The 21212-nt window shown below is 48.5% G+C and overlaps 1 protein-coding gene across 3 annotated transcripts in view; it reads right to left on the bottom strand.

The window, feature by feature from the left end:
- LOC141148856 (histone lysine acetyltransferase CREBBP-like) overlaps positions 1 to 21212 on the bottom strand; it is a 275728-nt gene that overhangs the window by 21543 nt on the left and 232973 nt on the right. For all 3 annotated transcript variants that reach the window (XM_073636662.1, XM_073636663.1, XM_073636659.1), the window contains one exon: positions 10337 to 10422. In XM_073636662.1, the coding sequence (XP_073492763.1) occupies positions 10337 to 10422 (86 nt within the window). The remainder of the gene's footprint in view (positions 1 to 10336; positions 10423 to 21212) is intronic.

A 21212-nucleotide genomic window follows, 5' to 3' on the forward strand; every position in this document is an offset into this window, starting at 1 on the left:
GCACTTGGCCCAAGACCAAAACTGAAAATTACAGTTTTTAAAAAATATATATATTTTTTTATATATATAAAATTGTAGTATATTTGACTTTTTATTTAACATCATGAATTAAAATGAATATGAATTTATTGCCAGCTATTATTGGCACCTTTAGTGCAAGAAAAGCTCAAGAAAAATGTATTCCTTTAAATTCTATGTCTTTTCACTTGTCCTTTTGCTTTTCCCTTGTGGTGTAAAAAAACCACACCAAAAACGCACGTCCTCATTGAAATGAATTAAAAATGCAGCAAAAACGCATCAATAACGCACCCATGTCATGTTTTTGATGCTGTTTTTGAGTCACATGATCTATAAAAAACACATCATAAGCACTGTAAAATGGTGGTAAAATCGCGTCAAAACCACGTGCGTTTTCGTTGCCATTATTGGCACCTTTTTCTCTTATTGACAAAATAACACCATTTTCGGCCAAAACATTTCCGTGGTCGAAATTCCGGTGCATCTCTACTTTCCAGGGGGTAACTGGGGATGGCCAGTATATCTAGGACTCTAGAGCAGTCTCAGTCCATATAGCATCTGCTGGCCAATAAACAACAAATAAGTGGGGAGGGTGCATGCGTACGGCGTCCAAGATGGCCATCTGAGCTTGGAGCTGTGCAACTGGCCGGCCGCCTGAAGCCTTGTTGTGGTGGCTCTGTGGACCCTGGACCCAGCACACTAAAAGATTCTACACGGGGGGGGGGAACGGGACACGACACTCCAGGTCCGCTCTCATCCCCGCCAACCATGTGTGCCTCAGCAGCCTCCAGCAAAATGGTGCCTACATCTTCCAGGCCGGCCTCACGGTGCTCCAGAGAGGCGGACTGCTTGAGACATGCCAGCCCAAGCTCACAACCTCCCAGCCCACAATCTCCTGGGAGCTATCCTGGGAGGTATCCCTGCTGGAGTCGTCTGGAACAGACTATGGAGTCAGGATTGACGCTGTTGACATAAGATGGCCACGGTTTCCCGCACAACTCAGAACACTGCATGCATAGAAAAAGCCGATATGTTGCAGCGCTAAATCAAAATATACCAGTATGAATATTAAAACTCAAAAAACATATGCAAAAAACAAAGACAATGACAAAAATAATACATCCGCTCAGCGGCGTCCGCCAGCTCAGCGGGAGATCGCTCACTGAGCAGGGAGGGACCTGTCAGAGTGCCGCTGATTCCTAAAGAGAGATCGGATGAAAACGGACAGCATTGCCATTTTCATCAGATCTCACCCAATCCGATCCACCAGACGGATGGCTGAACGTATCACCATACGCCTGTCTTGATCGAATGGAAGGTGGGTGTCAGCGGACATATCTCTGCTGACATCTGCCTGCCCATAGGAGTCAATGGGTGGCCCGCTCAGATCCGCCTGAAAAACAGACAGGTGGATCCGAGCTGGCTTGTCGTGTGAAAGGTGCCTAAGTCTACCTTTGTTTTAAATAAATTATTGTTTCATACTACACCATGAGGAGATGTTTTCCTCATTGCATGTGCGTTGACCATTGACGGATGACATCATATGGAGATTGCTTTGGTAGTTTGGATTTGATCCTTGGATTTGAGGTGAGCAGCCATTGCACATGGTGGCGGATTTGTGCCCTTTTTGGGATTCAGCACAAATATATGATCTTTGACACTGGGATTTGTTTGATAATCATACACCATTTATCTTGGAAGAAGGACTGCACTTTCATTGTTATTTGATTTTTAATAATTTTTGAACTGGACTTTTAATCTGATTCATGACTATGGTATAACAGATGATACATACCCATTGCTTACCCGGCCAACCCAACTCCATAACCTCTTCCCCTTTATCCCATTAAAGGAGACCACACCATTTTTGGAGTAAATTATTGGCTGTAGCAGCCCCTTTATTAATAACTCAATTAAAATTAACATATTCTAAAGCAACATTTGTTAAACCTCCAATGGTCACGTTGATCTTTGCAGGACCTCCCCCCCAGAATTACCATAACGATCATCACCATGAACTGCGGTACCTTTAACTGAAAATAGGCTTCCAGCTGACATGCTAGCTCGGAGACAACCAAACCACTGCCCGCAGTGCACCCTTTTACCAAATTCCAGCTAAATAACATTAGCTGGAATACCACCAACGGGCCCATACTACCGATGGGTCCCGCATTCACCTTATCTGGGGGGTTTCTTCCTTCACCCGCAAAGACCAACACCCGCCACAGCAAACAAGGGTAAAACCTTGCCCTTGAGCGCACCTCCACACCCTCAATGCTCTCTGTATGCCATCCTGTAATCCTATGGCCCACATGTCTATCCTCACGGCATTAAGGTGTACCCCAACTTCTCGAAGGTAACTCCATTCTTCACCACCAACCTGTTGACATCCCTGTTAACCTTCTTCCTAGCCTCATTAACCCACTCCACTGAGCTCGCCAACCTCCATGTTGTCTGGGCAATCATGACCGACCACACTAACAGCATCCTAGGAAAGGCCGTGCGGGGACACAGAAAATCAAACTTGATATCCCGCGTAATAACCACCTTGGACCTAAGGTCTAACCATTGCCCCCCCATGTAGTACTAGAATGTCCGGGGGCCTGTCCATCTGTGCAAAATGGTGCACCTCCGGCACAATCCTGCTTCAAAGCATCCCTGGCACCCCCCAACCGCTGAATGCAAGCCTCCCGTCTGCAAATGCTCAACTGTCTGCCCTCCGGCCTCACATCAGCCCTCCTTGCACCCCAACAGACATATGAATGTCCCATTATCCATCCCAACCCCTTGGGTTCCACCTGCAAGAGAAGAAAACGAACACCCACATAACAAAACATCAGTGTCCCAAACCCACAGTCCCATGCCGACATCCACCCAAATCACCACTACCCTCTATACTGCCAACAGACCTGGTCGGACATAGGACCTAAACCTCCTTGACTCCCACCGACCAATGCGCTTAACCGCCTTCACATCTCCCCCCATCTTACCGCCTCTGTAGCCGCCCCTATACGAAACGAATGCTAAGCAAAATTTTGCTCACCCAAACCCCAACGCCGTCAAACATTTACGGAAACAAAATAAATTGAAATCTCTACAGTGATTTCCCATTCTCATGCACTAGAAAAAAATCCCACCCCTTCCGGACGGATTGCGAGAAAACTGCCGCAACTGGGCATAAGAGCGAACCTGGTAGTGCAAAACCAGTATCCGTTGTCCCTTGCCCTCCTAACATCCTGATCTCCATTCAATTAAACCAAAAGTCGAGCCCCGTCAGCTCTTTTCTTTTTTTTATATCTTTATTTTTACCCAATCCTGACAACGACACCCCTTCCTTCAAATTACAGGATACCAAATCCATCACCCGTAACCTGAAATCCCGTAAGCCTTCTACCCACCCAATCTGTTTGGACAGTGAATCACATTCGCAACCCACGTCACCTTGCTCACTGACCGACTGATCCAGCCAGAGACGTTTCCTATGACGTTCTCCACTCCTGGTATGTGCACAGCTTAGACAAAACATCCAACTGCATACACCTTAGCACCAAATGTCTCAACAACCGCACCACCGGCGGGGATGCCGCTGACACCTTGTTGAGGGCCTGCACCCCCCCCCCCCAGATTGTCCCCATAGAAACGCAACTTCAGATTCCTGAAGGATTCTCCCCTTAGCTCCACCGCCAGCACCACTGGAAATAACTCCAGCAGAACCATGTTCCTCAATAACCCTGCCGTCTTCCCTGAATCCAGCCCAGGACCCGCACTCCACTTCCCCTGGAAAAAATGCCCCCAAAACCCCTGGATCCAGTCACATCCATGTATAACTCTAAATCAAAGTTATTCACGGGCCCTGACATCCACAGAGCCCTTCCTGTTCAAAATTTTCCAAGAACGAGTGCCATATTCGCAAATCCTCCCTGTGTTCCCGTATCAATCGCACTAAATGCTTGGGGGACTCCACCTCCGCAGTACTTGCCGACAGCCGCCTGCAGAAGACCCGTCCCCTGGGGATTATATGACACGCAAAATTCCACCCCAACAACGACTGTAGGGTCCTAAGTTGGACTTTGCGCAATCCCACGATCCCCCGAATCTCCGCTTGAAGCGCTCCCAGCTTGTCCTCCGGTAGTTGACACTCCCTGGCCTCCGAGTCCACAATGATACCCAGAAAACGAATCACTGTAGTCGCCTTTCACGTTTTTCCGGCGCTAGGGGAATTCCAAATCACTCTGCAATGTGTTCCTGCGTCGTCAAGAGCACCTCTCAAATGTCATACGAAGCTGGGCCTACCCACAGAAAATCATCCAAGTATTGGATGATGGAATTCACTCCTGCGACTTCACGGACCACCCATTCGTGAATGAACTGAATCGCTCAAATAAAGCACATGAAATAGAGCAGCCCATCGGCAGTCAGCGATCCACGTAGAATTCCTCTTGCCAATGACAACCCAGCAGATGGAAACTGTCCGTATGAATGGGAAGTAATCAGAATACTGACTCAATATCTGATTTGTCCCTCCAAGCCCCCTGCCCATAACGCCGCACCCAAAAATCGCTGCAGCAAAGGATGTGTATGAAAGCACACACATCTGTGGCTCAATGGCATCGTTCCCTGACCCCCTTTTGGGAAGGAAAGGTGGTGAATCAGCCTATATTTCATCGGTGAGACCACTAAACTGACAATGGCAAAGCAGGGAATGAGCCACTCATGCATCCCAGTGCAACTTCCTCTCTCAGTTTCTCTGACACCACTTCTGGATGTTGCATAGCTGAACGCAAGTTCCGAGACCTCGGAAGAGAAGTGCCCAAGGTTGGCTGGTATCCGAAAAAACCCCTCAGAAAGCCCCAGGCCTAACCCCCTGCGCAGCCTCCCTATCAGGGTACCTATCTAGGAAATTACGCATCTTTTCCACCTTCCCTGGCGTCGTCCCTCTTGTTAGTAGACTCGCCAGCATGGCCTATTCCTTGTTTTAAACACAGAGACACTGGATGGGCTCCCCCACCGCTGGAGCATTCTTGTTTGAATTCGCAACCTCCCCCAAACTTCCAGGTGCCCTCAATGTACTGCCCGCAAACTCCCTTGTCCTTGCAGCCGATCGTCCGGAAGTTGATGAGCCATCGGCCTCTCCCTGGAAAAAACTGACTCGGTGCCCGCGTCGATATCATCAGGCGCATTCCCAGGCTGATGTCCTTATGATCCCACCTCAAAGTCAGGACTATCGCCCTGCGTTGACGAAACTACTCATCATACCTTCACCACTCGGTTCCCCCGTAGACTCTATGCGCCTCTCCCACCGCATCCAGCTAGCAGAATAGCACAGAGCAGTGTTCGGTGTTCTATTCCCCGATCACGCTAGCCAGAATTGCAAACACCTAAAGCCAGTTCTGGAACGTCCGCGGTATGAGTCTGCATCTCCTCTTCTCCTCATCCTCCTTGTTATTCTCGGGTTTTACCCTATGCATATTGCACTTCTCCAGTGGCAGTAGTGCAAATCTCCCCATACTCACCTTTTCATATCTTCCCTAACCGCCAATTTCAGGTGAGCTTCCAATGGTCCCTCAAAACATACATATACCTCACACTTGGCCACGTCCGCCAACCTAATCAAGTTTTCTTTTTTTTTTTTTTTTTTAAGTATTACCCACGTCCCCCCCACTTTTTCCCCTGGCGAATCCTTGATTGTTGGATCTGGCGTAGCCACCCCGGGCCCTGGAATCTCTCCAACCTCCGAATCCCCTGACCCCGAAGCCCGATCCCCAGGTGCCACCCATGTTGGCGTGGCTGCCCTAACCGCCCCAGGCTAAAACCTACTCACCAACTCTTTTAATCCTGCAAGGGGCCCCTGCAATCCCCCATCCGCCAGGGCGTGGTCGTGGACCCGCGCAGCCAGGGGGGAAACAGCGGGAGAACCCGCCCGCTGACAGGTGCCCTGGGACCCTGACCTAGACCCACCCTGTGTCAACCCCCCCACCCCCTAAACACCCCAAAGGTATAATGGGCCTGATAATCCCTGGCTTGAACCTGCTCACCAATTCCTTTAGACCTGCCAGGAACCCCTGCAATCCCCCAGCGTGGTCGTGGACCCTCGCGGCCAGAGGGAAGCAGCGGGGGGGGCCCAGCTGAGAAGGGGCCTGGGACCCGCCCTCTGTGACCCCACCCCCTATCCCCTCACCCCCCACACTCTCTAACTACCCCAAAATAGAAGTGGACTTACCGGGCTGCCTGGAAGTGGTCCCACCAGCCAAAGGTCCTGCCTCCACCGCTGCCGTGGTTCTGTGTGGTTCTTCTTCCTCCGACATGGAGTGCTCCCCCTCGGATCGATCTGCAGCCATCTCTCTTGTTCCCAGGGACGGCCCTCCAGGAGATCCCTCCCTGGATGCCGGGGATCCACGTCCTGGCCGGCCACGCCTCTTCCTGTCGGTCCCGCCTGGCGACTTGTGTGCTGCCTTCCTCGGGCTTCTGGTACCGCCATGCTCCCGCAGCCCCAGGGCGCCTCCGACTCCCCTCATCCTTCTTACTGCATCCATGCACTGGGGGCCGCCGGCTGAGGAATTGGATGGCCCGGTGGCCGTTGCTGTGCTCGTCCCTCGCCGAAGCCCGCTCCCCGTTGCGGATGAGCCGGGGGCGGAGCCAGGCCCGGATTTACTCCCTTTGCCGCCCCAAGGCCGGGTCCTTCAATGCCGCCCCCCCCCACACACACACACACACACACACACACACACACACACACACACACACACACACACACACACACACCATGTCCTTTATCGATGACTTCTACAATAGATCAATTAAAAACATCTCCATACACGAGAACACTGAAAATAACTGGCTTTAATTGTACAGACTAAAAATACTTCAGGGTAAGCGCGCGAGGGGTAAGGATTTTTCGCAGGCAAATTTTCAAGGCTATCGCTGGTGTTAGTGCTTCAATCATCCCCGGCACCATGGTTGTTATGGTGTCAGGATAATTGAAACACATTATTTCTATCATTACATTGTAATATAAACTGAAATAGTTCAACTCACCATAATGCAGAATCATTGGGAGCCCTGAGCGTGTCACTTGCCACCATCTCTTGTCACTTGCCACCATGCCTGCCACCAGATGGGGATGTCACTTGCCACGCTGCCTGCCACCAGATGGAGATGTCACTTGCTACGCTGCCTGCCACCAGATGGGGATGTCACTTGCCACGCTGCCTGCCACCAGATGGAGATGTCACTTGCCACGCTGCCTGCCACCAGATGGGGATGTCACTTGCCATGCTGCCTGCCACCAGATGTGGATGTCACTTGCCATGCTGCCTGCCACCAGATGGGGATGTCACTTGCCACGCTGCCTGCCACCAGATGGGGATGTCACTTGCCATGCTGCCTGCCACCAGATGGGGATGTCACTTGCCACGCTGCCTGCCACCAGATGGGGATGTCACTTGCCATGCTGCCTGCCACCAGATGGGCATGTCACTTGCTACGCTGCCTGCCACCAGATGGGGATGTCACTTGCCACGCTGCCTGCCACCAGATGGGGATGTCACTTGCCACGCTGCCTGCCACCAGATGGGGATGTCACTTGCTACGCTGCCTGCCACCAGATGGGGATGTCACTTGCTACGCTGCCTGCCACCAGATGTGGATGTCACTTGCCACTATGCCTGCCACCAGATGGGGATGTCACTTGCCACTATGCCTGCCACCAGATGGAGATGTCACTTGCCACCATGCATACCTGCCACCAGATGGGGATGTCACTTGCCATGCTCCCTGCCACCAGATGGGGATGTCACTTGCCATGCTCCCTGCCACCAGATGGGGATGTCACTTGCCATGCTCCCTGCCACCAGATGGGGATGTCACTTGCCATGCTCCCTGCCACCAGATGGGGATGTCACTTGCCACCAGATTGGGATGTCCCTTGTCATGCTGCCTGCCATCAGAAGGAGGAGGAGGGCGGAACAGCGGTGCGGGCAATGAGAGATGTCATCTCTTTCCACCGCCGCCGCACCGCTGACATTACTAGCTACTCTCGATTTTTTAAAAAATGGCGCCAGGCGGCGCAATCACACTACTGCGCATGCGCCGCCCGGCCGAGCGCTTACGAGCTTTCCCGAGCCCGGCCGGCTTCGGAACGGCGCATGCGCAGTTGCGTGGTCGGCTCGCGGCCATGTTTTCTATGGGCACTGGTGCCCATAATAGACTTTAATAGGCAGCACGAAAGGGGGGGCGGCCGCGAAGTCGCTGCAGGAGCGGCGCCGCCCCTACACCACTGCCGCCCCGAGGCCTGGCCTCAGTGGCCTTGTGGCAAATCCGGCCCTGGGCGGAGCCCGAATGCCCTGTGTCCTGCTGCATGGCGGGCCTGCCATGGGCCCCAGGCGTTACCGAGGGACCCCCGCCTATCCCAGTCTCTGCTTTGGTAACCTCCCAGACCCCCCCCTTCTGGGGACCCCCCGCTTGGCCGGGGGCTCTGAATGGACGCAAATAGGGCTATTTTCATGCCGCTGCGCCCTGGGTGGGAAATCTAGGGAGAAACGATCCGGCGGACGGGATAGCTTCGCCTGGGCCGACTCCCTCCCCGCAGTGCTGGCTGGTGTAGTCTTCTCACTCAGTACCTGGGCAACCTGGTCCCGCAGCCACCGCTCGCCGTTCACTGCCGCCGGGGCCCGCAATTGCTCTATCAGCTCCTCCATGGATGCCATGCTGCAGCTCAAGCTGTCTCCTCCGTCTCACACTGACCCTGGGGAGGGACCTCCTTTCCTTTACTTCCTGCAGACTCCTCATTTTCCTCCCATTCCTCAACTCAGATATCCTTTAACAATTTTGTCCCTGTATACTGTTCACCCAGTCATGTAAGCCCTATGTTTATTACTTTTGGGCATTACTCCAGGCTTCTCTTTATTCATTTTCTATATAATATTATTTTTTCACTGTCTTTGTTTTTGCATATGTTTTTTGAGTTTTAATATTCATATTGGTGTATTTTGATTTAGCGCTGCTCCAAGATATATGCTTTATCTACAATATTGGTGTTAGTGACACTAGAGGAGTTTGGCAGCTATATCACTATTCTTTTGCACCGCACTTTATTATTTGATTATAGTTTTAATCTATACACTGAGTAGCACATAAGTTCATTTTCATTTTTCACATGCATAGAAAGTCTACAGCACCAATTGAACCAGGCTCTAGCTAAGATTGATGACTTTGAAAACCGCCCCCACAGTTTCTGTATTCGCGGATTGCCGGAATCCATTAGGGATGTTGACGCCACAATTCGCACCTTCCTCGCGGAACTCATGCCTGAGTTGCCTGATCATCGACTTGATCCCACCCCCTCTCCTCATTGGCTCATTGACTTTGACAGCAGCGGGAGCCAATGTCGCCCGCTGTGTGTGTCTCAGCCAATCAGGAGGGAGACTCCTGGGTAGCCGAGTCTCTCGAGCAACATTGCTGGACTGCAACTAAACACTTCTTTTACGGTAAAGTGCGAAAGGTAATAATTTATCAGATGTCAAATTATAACTTCTGCCTGTATCTTCCTGCCACTGTCACAGGCTGTCACAGGGACAGGAAGTAAGGGGAAATTTCCCCAAGAGGGTCATAGACAGTAATAAAAAGCTTATCAGAATTAAGGTAGTTATTCCTCTCAAGACTATCTAGGGCATGGACAAAGTACAGCTTTAATACCCCTAAAGATGTGTAAAACCTTCTTGATTTAAGTAGCAGACTCTTTAATTTGTCAATATTCCTTAATATGTGTGACATTTAAAGTGGAGGGCCACCCTGAAAAAAAAAATTCACCAAAAATCCTAAAAAAAATAAAAAAAAACATTTGAAAAAAAAAAAAATTCTTAAACTTACCTAAACCCTTGTTGCTAGGCAGTCTTCCTAATCTGCCTCTTCCTCTTCCGCGGCGTGTTCTTCTCCTTGGTGAGCGGCCCCATTGTCTTCTGGGAACTGTGTGTGCTCACCACAGGGCCATTCACAGAACGAAGCGCTGCGCCGCTCGCGCATGCGCAGTAGGAAACTGTTCCCCTTACCTAGGATGGCAGTGCCGGGACCAGAGACCTGAGGGACGGGTCGGCCTCGGGCGGCTGACATCGCGGGCACCCAGGACAGGTAAGTACTTATTTCAAGTCAGCAGCTACAGTGTTAGCTGCTGACTTTTACATTTTTTTTTCAGGCCGGAATCCCGCTTTAAATCTCATTCACTGAGTTCAAATGCAAAAAAAATAATGTAAGCGTATTACTCTCCATCACACAAGACTGCTTCAAACTGGATGCTGCAAACAATGATAGATTTGTCACTTACAGGCTGGCCTTGATATGTAGAAGAGCAGACACATTGGACAGGCTGGTCTCCTGATGATCAGTTATTGCATCAGTTGGGGGGTTAGCCTACAATACAGTATTAGACAAATAATTATTGTTTGTCACAAACTCTCTAAAGGGGTTTTATCACAAAGAAAATTTGCTTTGCTTTTAAATCCTTACATGTATTTTGACCTCTGATTTCTCCATATAAAGGAACATGTATACATAAAAGGTAATGTCACACTGTCACAGGTCCCATTCACACTATGTGCAGTTACCTGTGTTTTTCTATGTAATGACACATAGAAAACAATAGTTTACATAGAAAACAATAGCTCTGCATTGCAGAGCTGTGCAATTTTATGCCACTTATTTGCATAATATCGCACCACAAAAAATAAATATTTCCTGATGCCAAAATGGCAGCATACATGTGATATAGCTCCGCCCCTATATCCACCCACAGGACTTGTTTAAATCAATAAAAGTCTGACTGAGAGCAACCTCTGCCATTCTCCTTTTTGTCCTCAAGATATACTGTACACCCGCAAGACCGTGACGTTGCGATGAGTCCCTACCTGCCGACTCTGTCTGTGTCTCTGTCTGGGTTCAGCCTCCCCCAGGCGCAGTCCCACATCTTATGTTGCTAAATGCACCACCAAGGTGGGGAGCCCCTTCTGGTAGTCTTTTGGGCCTGAGGAGCTCTCTAACTAGAGATGTCAGAACCTCATGTGGTGCACCTGAGCTGGTGTTTGGTTGCTGGAGTTTATGCTGCATGTGTTTCTCTGCACACCTGAGCTGGTGTTTGGTTACTGAAGTCCATGCTGCATGTGTTTCTCTGCACACCCGAGCTGGTGTTTGGTTGCTGGAGTCCATGCTGCATGACTCTGTTTGCATCATCAGAAAGCAATCCTCAGTGGGACTTTGCTCGAGAGGCAGTGTCCTTTGATAGCTTCAAGGGACAGAGTCTCAAATCTGCAAGCACTTGGGGCTACAGAGTCTATGTCTTACTCCTTTCGGACAAGTTGGGGCCTGTGCCCCTCAAGCATCTTTTATGCCCAAAGTGGCTTAATTTTTCATGTTGATAACAAAGTGGCGGTTCCACCCTTTTCAGCAGACACTGGATGTTCCAAGTGTCTACAATGCCTACCTTCAAGCAGCTTCCTAGTTAAAATCCTCTGGAAGGCTGTTTGTGTTTCCAACATGCAAATTCGGAGGAGGAAGCTACAGCAAAACCTTGTCATCTTGGAAAGTCAGGTCATCCAGAAAACATACAGTGTGGCCAGTCAAGAGCCTCCAGAAATGATAGAGGCTCATTCAGCTAAGTCATTTTTTACATCTTTAAATTCTGACATTTGCCTATGGAGACATCCTCAAAGCAGCAGGCTGGTTGGTGCAGTGCACCTGCCCCAGGTGCTACAGGGAAGATCCAGGGGCTTGTACATCAATGGACTTCAACGGAATGACGGTTCAGGCTTCCATGTCCATTGTAATAAAGTTTGATTATACATTTTAGCCCTCCCTGTTTTCATTATTTATCACATGTATGCTGCCATGTTGGCGTCAGGAAAACAGAAAATTGTATCAAATACTTACCATAATTTTCCTTTCCTGATGCCAATCCATGGCAGCATATGAACCCTTCCTTTTTTGATCTTGTTATTTTTACGGAGGATGGGGGAGGTTTCTCTCAGTCAGACTTTTATAAATTTAAACAGCTCCTGTGGGTGGATATAGGGGCTGAGCTATAATCACATGTATGCTGTCATGGATTGGCTTCAGGAAAGGAAAATTATGGTAAGGCCTCTTTCACACGGGGCAGATCAGTCATGATCCGCCCCGTGAACACACGCTGGCTCAGCGGGGATCGCTCCGCCGATCCCCGCTGAGCAGGAAGATGACAGGTGCATCGCTGCACGCTGTGCAGCGACGGACCTGTCAGAGCGCCGCTCTCCCCTATGGGGGATCGGATGATGACGGTCCGTAGTGTCCGTCGTCATCCGATCCGATCCGAAAACGGAGGGAAAAGTAGGTTTTTCCTCCGTTACACTTTTCGGATCGGAGCGGGGTCGGATGTCAGCGGACATGTCACCGCTGACATCCGACGCTCCATAGGGATGACTGTATGTCCGTTTTTCATCCGAAAACGGATGGATGAAAAACGGACATACGGATCATCCGTGTGAAAGAGGCCTTCGTGTTTGATACAATTTTCTGTTATGCCTAAAGACTTGCATAAAAATGCACGAAGACGTGCAAAAACATGCATAAAAATGCGCGGAAACACGCCAAAACTTAGTGCACTGCAGCATGTGTTTTTATGTGCGTTGTAGTGTAAATGGGCCCTTAAAAATTAAATGTAATTGATTACAATTAAAAACATACAAAAAAATTAAAAAGTAATTAAAACACAAAAAAATGATGCATACATAGCACATTTACAGTATAACTTACAATATATCCTATGCAAATTAAAGTGGAGTTCCACCCAAAAGTGGAACTTCCACTCATCAGATTCCTCCCCCCCTCCGGTGACACAGTTGGCACCTTTCAGGGGGGAGGGGGGTACAGATACCTGTATATTACAGGTATCTGTACCCACTTCCGGCATAGATAGCCGCAGAATCTGCGGTTATTTACGCCACTTCCTGCTCCCTCCCCGCTGCCTGCTGGGAAACACACGGGTCCCAGAGGCAGCAGGGACCATCCGTATTGTGCTGCGCGACTCGCGCATGCGCAGTAGGGAACCGGGAAGTGAAGCCGCACGGCTTCACTTCCTGATTCCCTTACCGAAGATGGAGGCGGCAGCACCCGAGGACGGAGAGACGCTTCGGCCTCGGGTGCCGACATCGCGGGCGCCCTGGACAGGTAAGTGTCCATGTTTTAAAAGTCAGCAGCTGCAGTATTTGTAGCTGCTGACTTTTAAAAAAAAAATTTTTGGCGGCGCTCCGCTTTAAAGCATAACTGAACCATCAGCTGCTCCTCCAGTACTACCGTGTTTCCCTGAAAATAAGACCTACCCCGAAAATAAGCCCTAGTGTGAGTTTTGGGGATGGCTGCAATATAAGCCCTACCCCAAAAATAAGCCCTAGTTTGGTGCGGCACCGCTTGGTGCTCAGCAAATCTCCTCTTCTTTCAGCGGGGAATATCGGCCCCCCTCTCTGCATTGCTCAGAGCAGGGAAGACAGCTCGGGTGGGCCATGGAAGCGCCTAACAGGGCTCAGCTGAACTCTTCTCTTGGGTGTCAGTGGGGGATCTCGCCCCCCCTCCCTCTGCAGTGCTCAGAGCAGTGGAAAACAGCTCAGTCAGGCCATGGAAGAAGGTATTTGCACGGTTGCATTGCAGAAATGCACACCTTTTGCATTATGCGATCCTGTAAAAGAGGGGATTCTGTCATTTTGCAACCACTGGGAATATAGCACATTGCATGATAAGCCCTAGTGTGTTTTTGGCTGACAAAATTAATAAAAGACCCGGGCTTATTTTCAGGGAAACGCGGTAGTTGGTCAACATTCACTATCATCACAATGTTAATGATTCTGCCATCTTTTCCCAGACTTTGTTTAGGACTGGTGTCTGTTCTCTTTGGCCATCGGGCATGCACTGTTATTGTAACTCCTGCACTGATTTTGCATCTCGTGTGCTGAAGTTACATCATCCTGGAACCCGCCTTGTAAGAAGCGGCTAGGATCTTTATGGTACCACCCTGTTACCTACTTGGTGTGGGCTGGACTCTCTTTCTTGGAAGAAGGTATAAAAAGGGGGAGGAGTTATAGGGGGAGGAGTTATGGGGGAAGGCAGGCAGATAAAAAGGAAAAGCCATGGAATCCTCTAGTGAGTGGTAGGAAAAATGCCATGCGTGTCCTCCCCCTGCAGGCCCTATTTGACAGTGCTTGTCATTTCAGAGTCTGCAAACATTAATCCCATTGTGTCATAAGAGGTATAGAAGGATGTCCTTGGTTCAGCATGTGGTGTTACTGGTGCCCCTAGGAGACCTGTTTACAAGCCCCAAGGCACTGCAAGGGTATTTTTTCATAAATCCCTGAGTTTAGCTTTAAATTAGAGATTAATGATATTATTGTAACCAAAATTGTTTCTTCCATCTAGGAACTAAAGTAATCTGTAAATTGTCAAATATACACATTTATTTTTTCTATTTATCCCTTAAATACTAGAATTATGTTTATTTGACAATATTTAAATTCACTGTGTAGCACTTACCCCCCCGGAGAGGCCACCCAGGTTTTACCAGTTCAGAGGCTGCCAGATTCTGTCTAGGGGATTTCTTTTCTGTAAATTTATTGCAGCAATCAACAGAAAAGTGGATGTGGTACAAGATACTCCAAAACACCAAACAGAAACAAAGGAAATGTCTCTTAACCACTTCAATACCCACGTATAGTCATAAGACGTCCACAGATGGGATCTCCCATCCTGGGTGGACGTCATATGACGTCCTGGGATTCCCGGGCGTCTAGGGGGCGCGTGCACGCCGCCGGGAGCGCGCGCCCGCCGCGTTCCTCGGGACCCGGTGCGTGTGCCCGGCAGCCGCGATGACCGCCGGGCACCCGCGATTGCCCGTTAACCGGGCCGGCATGTGGATCTGTGTGTGTAAACACACAGATCCACAGCCTGTCAGCTCTGAGGAGAGCGATCTGTGTTCCCAGAACGGAGGAACACTGATCGGTCTCCTCCCCTAGTGCGTCCCCTCCCCCTTCAGTTAGAATCATTCCCTAGGAAACATACTTAACCCCTCCCCGCCCCCTAGTGGTTAACCCCTTCACTGCCTGTCACATTTACACAGTAATCAATGCAATTTTATAGCATTGATCGCTGTATAAATGTGAATGGTCCCAAAAATGTGTCAAAAGTGTCCGATGTGTCCGCCATAATGTCGCAGTCACCAAAAAAAAAATCACGATCGCCGCTAAAAAAATAAAAAAATATTTTTTTTAAAAAAATGCCATAAATTTATCCCGTATTTTGTAGACGCTATAACTTTTGCGCAAACCAATCAATATACGCTTATTGCGATTTTTTTTAACCAAAAATATGTAGAAGAATACGTATCGGCCAAAACTGAGGAAAAAATGTGTTTTTTTTTTTAAAAATTGGGATATTTATTATAGCAAAAAGTAAAAAATATTGTGTTTTTTTTCAAAATTGTCGCTCTTCTTTTGTTTATAGCGCAAAAAATAAAAACCGCAGAGGCGATCAAATACCACCAAAAAAAAGCTCTATTTGTGGTGAAAAAAGGACGTCAATTTTTTTTGGGTACAACGTCGCATGACCGCGCAATTGACGTTTAAAGTGCGAAAAACTAAAAATTGGCCTGGAAGGAAGGGGGTGAAATTGCCCTGTATTGAACCGGTTAAACATGAATCATCTGGCAACAGCCATATTTGGAGGAAGCAGGGTTCACCTGTTAATCTGAGACTCTTTATGAGAAGTCCTAGTCTTTACAGCAACTTCTGGCATTTAGTTTCCTAAGGAACATGCACACTTGGAGTCTTAAGCAAGGGTCCTACTCACACTGTCCAAGGGGCTAAGAATATGCATGCATCATACATACTAGGGAGAGTACAACTGGGGGAATCAATGGTGAAGAAGGATCTGGGTGTTCTGGTAGAAGTTTAATAAAAGTGTAGCACCCTGGTGTTTAGGCAGGGTTGCTCCTAAATTTACCTGCCAGGTATAGCTACATTGGCTAATTGTTGATGATCAATTGATTTCACTCTAATGCCCCATACACACAATCGGACATTCCGACAACAAAATCCATGGATTTTTTTCCGATGGATGTTGGCTCAAACTTGTCTTGCATACACACGGTCACACAAATCTTGTCGGAAATTCCGAACGTCAAGAACGCGGTGACGTACAACACGTACGACGAGCGGAGAAAAATGAAGTTCAATAGCCAATGCGGCTCTTCTGCTTGATTCTGAGCATGCGTGGAACATTATGTGTCGGAATTGTGTACACACGATCGGAATTTACAGCAACGGATTTTGTTGTCGGAAAATTTGAGATCCAGATCTCAAATTTTGTGTGACGGAAATTCCGATGGAAAATGTCTGATGGAACCTACACACGGTCGGAATTTCCGACAACAAGCTCCCTGTGAACATTTTCCGTAGGAAAATCCGACCGTGTGTACGGGGCATAAGTCTGTAATTGCTACACTTCTCTCTTTTGCCCCTAGGTGGCCGGGCACTTGGTGGCATTAGATAAGACAAGGGCACTGCAAGGCCAGATTATGGGTATATGGGGTGTCTCAGCCAATGGACAGGGGTTTTCTTAAATCCCTCGGCCTGCTATATATTTGGGTGGAGTCAGATGATCAGTGTTCTGTGCCACCTGCATGGCTGTCTGGTTGGACGTGTGTTGTATTGCCCGGGCTGCTAGGCTGGACTTTGGGCCTATCCCGGGCACATCTGGCTGCTAGGCTGTCTGAGGGCCTATCTAGTCTAGTCTAGTGAGAGAGACTGGGAGCTTAGTTGAGTGAAGATCTACAATAGGAGATTGTAGAAGAAGTGAAAGAGTTCATTGTGACCTTTGTTAGCAACTGTTCAAGATTGTTGCCATAGGAGATAGCGTGTCTACACATGCAGATGTGGTGTCCGGCTGGGTGCCTTTCCATGCATGGCTGTCTACCTATAGAAGTCTTGGAATCTGCCAATTAACATTGCAACTACTAAAAGGGTGTCCTGGCCCTAACCCTCTTTCCCAAAGTTCTGTTCAAGAGAAATAAAAAAATCTCTTTGCATTCAAGAAGTGTCTGGCGCCCAATGAATTTACCTTACATTACACCCACTATGCCTTACAACCCACCACACACAGAAGGATGTCAGCTATCCCTGGCCCTGGAGGTTCTCATTAGACTGAAGGAGGCCGGAGACCTTGCTATATTTGGCGCCCAATGTAGGGCTAAGGCGTTATCCTCGCAGCAGTTGGCCATAGAAACCGGCTTCAGCTTCATCGGGATTTCGTCTGATTCCATGGGAAGGTGGCAAGTAACATCTGTACTTCTTATAGACTGTTTTGTGTATACTACCAATGTGGAGAAGAACCAACAAGTCTCTTTGCTCATGGGAGAGGATCAGCCTGGTCTTTTGACACTTCCCGCCAGCGTTGTGAGGGTTAACTCAGACTCCAAAATGGACTCCATGACAATCTGGGCGCACTGCAGCATGAATGAGGCGGGCGCAAAAGTTTCCAGAGAGTGTCTGCACCAATCCGTTGGCAGGGGGAGGAGTTCCCACTCTGCAAAGGAGGATAAGGAAGTGCTGCCACGTGTGTCTGATTGTGGGTTGGAGAGAAAGATGGCGCAGTTTGTGAGTGAGATGGCGGATTGGAAAAAGTACGCTCCGGGTGTTTGTTTTTCGGTCCGAGCGATGCGAAACCTGTCCTGACTGACACCAGAATGCGGTATACACCGAAGGTTAAGCTTGTCCTGTATACAGCTGGAGGCTATGAGGCCTTGGGACTTATCTGTGAGAGATGTTCCGGTCTGACCACGCAGTTAAGGCCTTGGATCGTCTGTGGACGTTACAGAGAGCATCTATTTGAAGTTGTCTCCCCAACTCAACCTCCGCGGATACTACAAGTCGATTGGGACAAGAATGTCGCTATCCTTGCTGGGAGTGATATCCAAAGCCCACCAGCCATCACTAGAGTCATGCAGGAAGCTGTTACCCCTGCCTCAGCGACTACCCCAGAACCCAGCGCACCAGTTGCTCCTCGAGGTCGCGGTCGGGCTCAACTGCTCGCCCTAATGTCTGAACCACTGGGGAAAAGAGTACCAGAGTCGGGTAAGCCAGTGAGGAATGCAAGTAGTGTGCAAGTAGGGGAGGAGATGCCTGTGGCCGCTAAAGGGGATAATATAGTTGTGTCAGTTAAAGCAAGCTCCAAGTGCAATTATATCCCGACCAAAGAGTGTTCTATCATAACGGATTCAGATGTTCTGTCTGATGGGCTATCGGAACTGTTTTCGGACACTTTGTCCTCTACCGGTAAGTGGAGTGACAGTGATGAGGAGCCAATGAGTTATGTGCAGGAGGGGGAAGTTTACTCTACTACTGCTGCTAATGTAAAAATTAAGCTGTCTGCCAATGCAGCTCCGCTGATCAGTATCAGATGTTTTGAGGAAGATTGTTGGGCTGAATAGTTTCCCAAAGTTGCCCTATTACGCCCATGCATGTAATTAAGCCTGATCATAAGCCAGATGTGGTTGCTGGGTGCTCGGTTCAGCGTGCTCCAGACGCCCAGGTCCTACCTGGATACGGAGACCCTAAGACCCTGCCTCGGCTGTCCAAGATACAGCGGATCATAATAAATAAGGTAGCAGAGGAATATGGGTACCTATACTCTTACATACCCGCTCGCCTGGAAGAGGAAATCTTGGAGAATGGGTGGATGAAGCAGTGCGCAGTTTCCTCCAGATCCCCCTCAAGTTAGACTTTCTGAAATGGTCACCCAAGGTGGCCGAAAGATACACCTGGGGCTATGGCCATGAGATTAACCTGGACAGAGGGCTGTACTGCTAGGATTGTGCTGGACTGAATGCTGACGGAAGATACAGGAAGTGCCCACCTGAGCCACGTTGGTTAATGTTGAAGTTGCTGTGGTGCTCCACCCTGAAAAGTGACCTGTGATCTTCAGCAGGTTGTTGTTCTTCAATTGAGGAAGGAAATCTTCTTAGTCCCCGGCTGTCATACGGACAGATTGAGGACATCTTTGCAAGGGGACCTATGTCCCAGAGTGCGGTCCCTTGCACCATGGCCTGGCTGCTTGCTACTTAAATGCAGCTGTGCCTCTTGTCCCCGGAGTTGTCCCTAAAGAAGAAGGAAGACTGCTGGGAATGTTGTCCACCCCAAGTGAAATTGATGGACTGTGACACGTCATGGACACTGGGTGTGTGGTTAGGTGTAGAATAGACTGCGGCAAAGGGGCAAATTCCTACTTTTCTTTGAATAATGGACTCATCCATGCATCAGGACTGTTACTTGATTACTTGATGAAAACATAACAAAGTTTTACTATATTAGGAAAGGGGGTGGCATTCTTGGCTGAGAATGGGGCCTGCTTTCATTATGTATATAATGCAGATATTTTATAAGGTGTATTTACACTGCTATGCTGTCTTCGGCTGAGAACAATTGAAAACCATTTATTCAAATATGTACATATTGCAACATGTTATTATAGGATAGGATGCATTTGCATTGCTGTTTATTTTCTTTCAGGTGTGGCTGCTTTGGTACGTCTTCCTTGGACAAGGAGAGACAGGGACCTAACCTGATGACAACACTAACCCTTTTATATCTCCTTATCACTGTATGTATTAGCTAGATTGTTAGGAAATAAGGTCGATGCTTGTGCCTATTTAAATATTTGGGTGATACATTGCCTTTAATGTTGTACATAAAAGTCTTTAATATTTCTTTGTCATAGGTGATCTACCCTATGATGTGTATAATAATATGTTTATACCTTGTGGTATGCCACATGTATTATTGTTATTGTTACTCTTTCCCTGTTTGCCCACCCGTCCCAGTTTTGCCAGGACATTTGCTCTCAGGCTTGAGAGCTTAAATTTTTTTTTTCTGTAAACAGGAGGAACCTGTCGTGGTCGGAGGTAGAGGGGAAGCTGTCACCACTAAGGGACCAACCACCTTATTACCAGGGACCACAGTGAGTAGCTGAAGCAAGTACTGGAGCGGAATTCTCACCAACCGGGGATGGTGAAGAATTGGGAAACTTCAGGTGTCAAGACAGGGACCCAGCCAGTGGAGGTGATGCTTGCAGAGCAGCTTTGTGTGTCAAGCTAGGGATCGAGCAGGCCAGTGGGGTGGCGCTTGAGAAGTATCTTGGATGCCAAGCTAAGGACCCAGCAGGGATAAGGGGGAGACGCTTGAGGAAGATACTGAGCGAGAAGGTTGGAAGAGCTCAGGAGATCCAGTGGCAGTGGATCAGCAAGTCTAGTGAGAGAGCCTGGGAGCTCAGTTGAGTGAAGATCTACAATAGGAGATTGTAGAGGAAGTGAAAGAGTTCATTGTGACCTTTGTTAGGAACTGTTCAAGATTGTTGCAAAGGAGACAGCGTGTCTACACATGCAAATGTGGTGTCCGGCTGGGTGCCTTTCCATGCATGGCTGTCTACCTATAGAAGTCTCGGAATCTGCCAATTAACATTGCAACTACTAAAAGGATGTCCTGGCTCTAACCCTCTCTCCCAAAGTTCTGTTCAAGAGAAATAAAAAATCTCTTTGCATTCAAGAAGTGTCTGGCGCCCAATGAATTTTCCCCTCATTACACCCACTATGCCTTACAACCCACCACATACAGAAGGATGTCAGCTATCTCTGGCCCTGGAGGTTCTCATTAGACTGAAGGAGGCCGGAGACCTTGCTACAATAGCATGCAATGCCAAGCTGAGGTTTCCAAAGCGAGCAAAGTCCTTTCTTGTATTATGAGAGGTATGGATTCCACAGAAGAAGCTATAATTTTGCACCTGTACAAATCATTAGTAAGACTTCATCTGGAATATGCAGTTCAGTTTTGGGCACCAGTTCTGAAAAAGGATATCAGGGAACAGGATAAAGTGCAGAGAAATGCATAGATAGTGCAGGGATAAGGGGCATGGAGGAGCTCAGCAATGAGGATAAATTAGAGGAACTGAATTTATTCTCTTGAGAAGAGGAGATTAGGGGGGATATGATCAACATTATGTACAAATGCATACAGGGTCCATATAGTGAACTTGGTGTTGAGTTATTCACGTAAAGGTTATCACAGAGGACAAGGGGGTACTCTTTACGTCTAGAGGAAAATAGATTTCATCTCCAAATTCGGAAAGGTTTCTTCACAGTT

Source organism: Aquarana catesbeiana, linkage group LG06 (assembly GCF_042186555.1).
Source record: "Aquarana catesbeiana isolate 2022-GZ linkage group LG06, ASM4218655v1, whole genome shotgun sequence".
In the NCBI taxonomy this organism is placed as follows: Eukaryota; Metazoa; Chordata; class Amphibia; order Anura; family Ranidae; genus Aquarana; species Aquarana catesbeiana.